This window comes from Elaeis guineensis, chromosome 2 (assembly GCF_000442705.2).
Source record: "Elaeis guineensis isolate ETL-2024a chromosome 2, EG11, whole genome shotgun sequence".
Classification (NCBI taxonomy): domain Eukaryota; kingdom Viridiplantae; phylum Streptophyta; class Magnoliopsida; order Arecales; family Arecaceae; genus Elaeis; species Elaeis guineensis.
This window is the reverse complement of record NC_025994.2, coordinates 94297498-94306031: the sequence shown is the minus strand read 5'-3', so window position 1 is coordinate 94306031 and position 8534 is coordinate 94297498. Positions and strand designations below refer to the sequence as shown.

Sequence of the window (8534 nt, the reverse complement as noted above, 5' to 3'; positions counted from 1 at the left end):
CTTGGGGCTCGGCATCAGCCTCAGCTCGCTCGCCGATGGCTGAGGACCGGCAGTCAATGGCTGTCTGAAACGAGAAATCAGTCCGGTGAACGGTGGAACAGGGGAGGAGATGCACTCTGAAACTGGCAAGGGTGTGGCCAAAATCCGGAGCATCCTCGGTGAGACAAGGGCCGACGACGACGGTTCTGAACTGGTGGAAACTTAGGGATAGAGAAAACAGGTGGGAGGACTTGGTATTAGCTTGTCCCCGGCGAGGTCACAGCTACATCTCTCGGCGAAAACAGAGACAGAGCATGGGAAAAATCGAGAGAGAAAGAATAGAAAAAGGAACAAGAAAAGAGAGAGGCCCGACCTGACCGCTTCAAAAGGAGGAAACCTTATTTTAATTGATACCAACCACTGTATCTGGAGGCCTGACGACTAAAACTTGGTGGTAACCATTGGAATCCAATCTTCTATGTTTGCAGATCGAATTCTTAGCTGATTTTCATGTATAAGCATTGCCACGGTGCACTTGATAAGGAAACCCCATATCCACCTAATGCGAGCAGCTTTCTCCAAGATCTTTGTGAAAATTCCATTTGAGACTGTTCTATCTTCCATACTTCTGTTCAACAAAAGCTCGGTTGCACTTCGATCATATTGAGAAGGCATTTTGTTTTTCCCGCCTCAAGTTCTCGGTTACACCAGTATGGTTCTCTTCAAGCTAACTTATGGAAGAAAAAATATATGGCTCAGCATGCTCCCTGATTGTTTTCATCTTCTCAGATATCCATGAAATAATGTACTTCCATTATTTCCTTGCGCCCTCAACTACCTTGCATTTGCTGACAAATTTAGCTTTGATACCAATCCTAGGTAGCATAAATCATGACCACTTGCACTCCAGTATTTTCAGAATGAGTAGAAGTATGAACAGGTATACCAAATTGTCAAACATGCAGCCAATATACACAAACCAAGTTTGATAAAATTTTCACATGCACAAACCAATATACACAAACCAAGTTTCACATGCAGGATGTAGGATTTTTTGAACTTTTGGGTTTTGACAGGGGAGAGACAATTCCTAAACCTTTTTTAGCAGCTCACATTGGTGCTTGTAATCTTCAGGAAAAGATGGCTTATCATCAGTATCATTATCCTGGAATTAAAGAAAGTAACAACAAATATTTTAATAACTGTCTGCGATTTTGCAACTATTTCTATGATTGTAATCATAATGTCTAAAGTTCCCAGAAGCTAGCACGCATTCAGCAGCTAGCTTATTTCAAGGTCACTCCCACAAGAGTAGAAGTCTGGTTAAGAGGCAAGGAAGGTAGAGGTGAGGGAGATCTGGAAGAGTGATGCTCCCTGCAAGTCTAAGATTTTAGGATGCCAAATATATCTGGATAGGTGACTTTTAGTCTCTTGAATATCTTCTGTGACAATGATCAGCATCCAGTCATCTCCCTTCCATTGTCTCCTCAGCTGACTCCTACCTTGTGTGAGTCTTGCAAACTGGCTGCTGAGGATCTAAACAGGGCCTCAGCAACCTGCACGAATACTACTAGTAGGGCTCACAGGAACTTGATTCAAAGGGGGAAAAAAAAAAAAAAACATACCTCATGTCTCTTAGATGATTCACCAGGTATAAGAACTGCAGAATGGGATTCAGGATCCGGTATTAATGGCAAAGAATTGGAGTAATGATAGATATTACTGTCGGCAGGAGTCACATCTTGGCATGCAGACTGCACTTGCTGCTTACAACCATGTAAGAAAAAAAAAAAAGCATTAATTAGCGAATGAAGAAAATTGCAGAATTCCACAAATTCATGCAAATGGGTTTATAAGAATCATGCCAAAGGTGCTGCTTTTTCCAAGCATCTACCTTATTTTTTTCTGGATTTTCCATGACAGCGGCCTTCTCTGAGAACTCATTCTTTTGAGAGCCACCAACATTGCTTATACTCTGTAAAATCCCTCTGACAGTATCCTTTTGGATGGCTGGTAATTGGTATGATGAAGTGATCCATCTAGAGGACCGTTGTGGTGGTGGTTCCTGACAGTAATTCTGATCAACATAAGAAAACAAACTTGTAAGTACATTCGTTTCCATGGTATATACATCACGGGCATTACTGTGGCATTTCTGTTGCACTGCAAATTGACAAGATAAAGGAGCAATTGTTGTAATTAAGGAATTCTAAAACAATGCTAGCCAGAAAAAAATAATTAGGCTGTACCATGGGGAAATTTTGTCCGGCATTTCCAACTGACAAGCGCTGTGTGTTGCTGCAATTATAAAATGAGCATTATGTGAATATTCGAGAAACTGCGGTTGTTTATATATAACTTGTTAGAAGATGTTATAGCAGGAATTCACAATGGAATTCACAGACCTGGAAAGGTAAAAGAGTACACCAGATGGAAAATCATTTTATTTGTATAGAACAGTGAACAAGTAAAATAATTTGTTGAAATTATTGTTTTATGAGAATCCCCCCTAATTTTTATTTAAAGAAAACCAATGAATTATTCTTTATCTGCTTAATTTATACGCCCTTCTTCATTATCTTTTGACTTGTATAATCTTGCCAACACTTTCTTGAGTTTTAAGTTATAAATTTGTCCACTCACTGGAAATGCTTATTTTTTCGTTACAGAAAATGTGGAAATCCAACAACAAGATGAATTACCTTAGTTGATTTTTCTCAGTTATCATGGCTTTGCATGTGGCGAAAAGTATAAAGATTTGTTAGCACCAATTCACATGATGGCAACACATGTTGCATAACAGGTGAGTTGCAAACCTTGATGCCAATCCAGGAGTGTTTATATTTGTTTCTCATGAACCTCTTATGTGCTTGGACTGAGTCTCACTTTTATGAAACCTACATATGAAAGTATATAAATGAATACATTTTGATTAAGATTGTTGTACCATAAGATCAAGATGAAAGTGGATCGAATGTGGATATCAAAGAGCGCATTACAGAAAATTTCCATGGGAATGAGGAGGAAGACAAATAACATAAAGGTTATATGACAGGACAGGTTTTATGGATGCCATTAAATATTGGTAACTGATGGTTTCAAATTCTGAACTTCCCTCAAGTAGAGGTCGCCAAATGAAGGTTCACAGTTGAGATACAGTGACCAACAGAAAAATCCAGAACTACAGCCTACTAAGTTTATGGTGAAAGCCATGTAAGATTTGTTGCGATGCGGTCGTAGTGCCTTGAATAGACTTCACTTAGAAGTAGTTCAGCCATATCATAATGTACATATTATGTTAGATAGGATGGACAGGTTGAATTGCAGATCAAATGGGTGGATAAAACTACATAAGATTATTTATCAGATTCTTGTAACTGAGGGTACCTCTATGACATTTGGGTGGAGAGGTTTCTTATAGTTTCCTGTTCATATTTTAATGACTCAAGCTGGGATTTGCCCAATTCCCAAAGAAGAAATTGAATAGGAAACAAATATAGGTTTTTCTGCATGTTTTGGAAAAAGCGAAATGTTTCGAAACCTTTTCCAAAGCATGTAAATTGGGGCGGCAAGAAGGAAACTTCCATTTAGGGTCTTTAAGCAGTGAAAAAAAACAAGCTGAAACTCCAACAATAATAGTAAGTGGATTGACAAATAGATGAAGCTAGAAAGAGCATACAACAAAAAGTTTTCACAAAATTTATTTATTATGAAGGGGATGGTTTCTAGATCGTACATGGCTGCAGCTACTAATTCCATTGAACCAAGTTATCCTCCTGGATATCTAATAAAGTGTATCCAACAATTCTTGTAGATTTGCATATAATTAACAATCACATTTGCTTCACTTGAAGCAAAATAAGTATTCCTGAAGTTTAAGATTTGCAGCAATGTAATATTTGCTTAAAAGGATTGTAGTAATTGTTATAGATAGTCATCTCTGGAGAAGGCAATGCAAATTTTGAGTTAAAAACATCAAATGAAGTTAGGTAAGTAACAATCTTACTTGCTTAATTTCTATCATGACATCTGAGATTACAATATTTGGAAAATTTTGATTCCGATTTTACTTGCAATCTATTGATAAATTGTCACAGTAGAAATTTAATTTGGAAACTTACATCCCAGAGTAACAAAATAAAATTTTCTTGGGAAGTTTTACCACAATACCTCATGGAAGTGCTGGTAGAGGAAATCCCACTGCTGCTACCTAGCCAGGTTATACCATCACCCCAAAAAACATTGCCAAATTCTGATTGTTCTGGATGCTTCCTCTTTCGACTGTCCTGGTATTTACATAGTCATACAAATAGAGACATACATATCAAGAAACATGTAGTAGTAACATCTAAGTAATTCAGGGATCTGTGTATTTCAGCATATTACCAACCTCTTTCGCTCGCTCTTCTCGCAGCATAATCGGTTGTTTCAGCCATCCAACCTGTATCAGTATACATTTTCAGCTAACTTTTTTCCTGTTAGTCCAAAAACTATCACTCAATGTACTTTGACTCTGTGCAGCCCCACATATAACATCTCTTTATGCATATAGCAACCAGTGCTAAATATTTCAATGCATAAACCAGTATCTGTATACAGGTGCACTGTTATGCAAATAAATGGACCATGTCAGGGTAAAAGTAAGTCTTACGCCACCCATAGAAGAACAACCAATACATGTTTGCAGTGTTGGTTTGCCATCAACTGCATCTACGGGAGGTGGCAGATCATTAAGATCCAGCTGATTCTTTTTTCCAACTCTTGATAGCAAATCTTGTTCCACAGCATTTTCTGCTTGGTGGGGCTGTGGATGGCAAACCAACTGTTGGTTTGACATCAGTGGATGAAACATTTGGTTGGACATCAGTGGACAAGACGGCCTCGGATGATGAACCAATGACTGGTTTGATGTCACAAATGGCCCCATAGATGTATTCTGCATTGAACGAGGTAAAGATTGCACAAATCCCTGTCAAATTTTGCATACAAAGTAAGTAGACCATTCGGCTTTACGGCAAAGGAGAGACAGAAACTTGGAAAATTCTTTGCAGTGTAAACAACTTCCACTTACAGTCTGAGGCAAATGAGGCTGCGGATAGCCATATAAATTCAGTCCTACAAGGTAATCACAGGACAGAATCTTAATGCTGGTAAGTGAGAAGTCATGTTAAATTAATTTGATTGTAGGAAAACCAACGTGATTATTACAATATATTTTAATTGTCATTCTTTCCCATTCAGATATGTGTTGGCTTTGGATATGATACAAGGTGATTCCTCATCTGGGAAAAGTGTCCGACTTATCGATCTTCATTTTTAGCTAATTGTCAATAAATGCATTTTTCTTTTTCTTTTTTTCTCTCATCATCGAAGCAATGTGTTTCACCTGAAAACATAAAGCCTGGAACTTCCATAGGTTATTTGGAGTGCTTGCAATGATGATGTATTAGATGTTATTATTTCGATTGAGATATCTTTCTTTTATTTATTTTATTTTACCTCATAAAAGCATTGGATCTACCTGGGTGTCAGATATCTAGTGCAACTATGATGGGAAAATCATTAGGCGCAGAACAAATATTATCCTAGTAATTTTTCAAATTACTATCACAAGGAACCGTCAGAAAAAGCTTTTACTATAAATTACAGAAAAACAACAAACTTAATGAAACCAGTAGATTCATCCATTATAATTCCACATTGGGGTCGAAAACAAAAGGCCACATTATAAACAGCGCCAACCTTGTCTTGGAGTAATTTGCATGGTCATATTCCTTATCCCATTAATCAATGGAAGCAGCCTCAGATAGCACTTTCTGGGATCTCCTTGAGCCTACAGACGAGAAAAGAAGAAGCTAAATGAATAAAAACACAACAATGCATGCAAAAGGTATATGTGATGAGAAAGAGCAGACTGAAGCAGGTACCACCTGAATAAAGGGAAGTATATCTTCGATAACCAGGCTCAAGTTGAACAGAACATTCCTATGTGGTTGGCCTTCTGCTTAACATACAAATGCCTCCTGTTAGATAATTCCATCAACATATGTTCTTATCCAAGCATCTTCAGCATTTCCGCGTGGAAAGGAAAAGAACAGAGAGTTCCAGGGAAGTTTCAGGAATACTACTTACCCAGATCTTCGATCGAGAGCCCAGTCTGCTGCCTAAAAACCCTAGCCAAATCGAACAACCCTATTCTCATCATGTAATGGTACAGATGCACGTTGAGCCTATTGTATCAAACATTCCAAAGGAAGTCATGCAAAGTATATAAAATAAGAAAATGGAAAACAGGGTCAAAATAAGGAGCACTAACTCACCTCCTATGGGCCTCTCTGATAAATCTGTCATTAATGGAAGACATTATCGCGATTGACAGGATACTGCAAAAGGTTAAAAAAAAAAATGAGGATTAGAAGATTAACGGTATACAACAATTGAATGCATAATTCAAAAGCAGACAAGACCAAACACCCAGCTTATTATGTGGCATTGCGTCCAACTAACATGAAAAATTATCTGTTTCGGATAACCAAACCTATGCAATGGCAAAAAGAAATAAAGAAAACAAGAAGAGGAGGATAAATACAAGGAGTAAAGAAACGTGAATATTGTGATAAGCTGTGTCAAAAGTAGTTCATCGAGCACCAATTCTACGTATTATTCTTCCAATCTTCATGCGAAAAGAGATGACGGAAAGGAAGCGTTTTGCTACCACAATGAATGCATAATCTCCACAGCCATTCTTGTGCAAATCTAAGAACAACGCTGATCTCAATGAACTGACCCCTTACCTTCCCCATCCATATTGCTCCTTATCTCCAATCCACTCTCCTCCCCCTCTGCTTCCTGTTCTCCTTTTGATTCTTTATCTCCTCTTCTTGCTGCCAGAAATGGGCACCACTCTCTATGCAACACTCTTTTGTTTATCCAAACAAAAAACCTCATCTCTGATCCTTACTTCCACTGAATTCTAAATTTTTATGGAACATTTTCCAAAATTGTTTTAGAGAACGTGGTGAAGGCCGGACTAAAGTTACTCTAAAATAACGGTTCTACCGAATGATCGTAGGAGACGCATGTGTGGCGACTCCATGTCACCGCAGAATACTACATAGATTATAGCACACTCACAATTCAATTAAGTATAGACCCGCTGAAGCTCTCGCATTCAGCACATCGCTACAGTAACAAATTTTTAAAAAAAGAGGGAGGTAGTTGCCGAGAATATCTTCAATATCACTTCCCTATTGCCTGAAATTGGGAGCAGGAAAATGGTGTTGAGACCTGATTTTAAGAAAAAAGATTTATGTTTTTGTTATACAATATTATGCATGATAAAACATGGATTGAATCTTTTTTTCAGAGGAAAATAAATAAATAACCGTGGTTCTTGGATCGTTGGAAAAAAATTACTCTGTTCAATGTTAGAATTGCAAGTTGCAAGGATAATAATTATCCAATTGAAATAACTATAGTAGCACGTCAAGAAGATTCAAGACTTCGAACAAAAATCTTATGGAGTGGGCACTATAAAATATCATATGGGGTGGACTTCATGGTTTGCCACATTTCTCTTAATATTAATCATAAAAAAAAAATCTAATAGTCAAAAATTTTTTTACTAATAGAATTATTAATCTCTTTTTTAAAAAAATAACATTCTCTTTTTTTCTCGTTTTCAGTATATACTTTTTAATGATACATATTACGTGACCATATGATACATACTAAATAAATTAATCATCAAACAAGTCAATACAAACCTACAAATAAATTGATATATAATTTTCAGGATATAGAATTCACCAATATATGATTACATGATACATACTGTAATCTTTTCTGATATACATCCAGCAACAATCTAATATACATCTATAGATAAATTGATACATAATTTATCAAACTTAGTATTCATCAATATATAATATATGAGCAGTTGATACATACATAATAAAATATATCCTAATATACAATTCTAGATAAAGCGATATACAGTTTTCAGAATATATCACTTATCAATATATAGCATATGACCAAATGATATACACTAAATGACATATTGAAATATACTATAAGCTTTTTTGATATACATCCAACAATAATCTAATACACATCTTCAGATAAATTGATACATTGTTTACTGAACTTAATATTCATCAGTATATAGTATATGGTCAGTTGATACATAGCTAACAAAATATTCATCCAATATCTCAATACACATCTCTAGATAAAATGATACACGAAAGATGATGCGTAAGGTTTGGAAGAGGAGAAAGATATTTGAGAGAAAGACCTTATGGATGGGAAAAATGGCTTGATGAGAAAGATAATGGATAGAAAGGCTTAATGAGAAAGGAAGAGGATATAAACAATCACGAAGAGTCTCTCTTAAGCGTATTTTTTTTTTATTTTATTGTTTCAATTATGAAAATAACGGGCTCCATTAGTAGGAGAAATCCAATCCCTATTTAGTTTCTAGGTTTCTTCTTTAACATGAAAATAAAAAAAAATATGACATGAAACTAGGTCCACTCCATATGATGGCC

General features: G+C 36.4%; 1 protein-coding gene across 1 annotated transcript; it reads right to left on the bottom strand.

The window, feature by feature from the left end:
• Nucleotides 1–619: 619 nt before the first annotated feature.
• On the bottom strand, nucleotides 620–6358 carry LOC105050900 (uncharacterized). Its single transcript, XM_029265431.2, has 12 exons — nucleotides 6300–6358; nucleotides 6112–6209; nucleotides 5910–5980; nucleotides 5722–5812; nucleotides 5051–5094; nucleotides 4631–4948; nucleotides 4370–4420; nucleotides 4150–4265; nucleotides 2229–2277; nucleotides 1874–2056; nucleotides 1605–1742; nucleotides 620–1144 (listed from the first exon to the last, which is right to left on the bottom strand). Exons 1-12 carry the CDS (start codon nucleotides 6341–6343, stop codon nucleotides 1070–1072), a joined length of 1278 nt encoding a protein of 425 aa, XP_029121264.1. The 5' UTR covers nucleotides 6344–6358; the 3' UTR covers nucleotides 620–1069.
• Between the last annotated feature and the right edge of the window lie 2176 nt (nucleotides 6359–8534).

Coding starts and splice junctions, on each gene's coding strand:
- LOC105050900 (XM_029265431.2), bottom strand. CDS start 6,343: ATGTCTTCCATTAATGACAGATTTATCAGAGAGGCCCATAGGAG. Junction 5,981..6,111: donor GCTCTCGATCGAAGATCTGG/GTAAGTAGTATT, acceptor TATGTTAAGCAG/AAGGCCAACCACATAGGAAT. Junction 5,813..5,909: donor ATATACTTCCCTTTATTCAG/GTGGTACCTGCT, acceptor TCTCGTCTGTAG/GCTCAAGGAGATCCCAGAAA.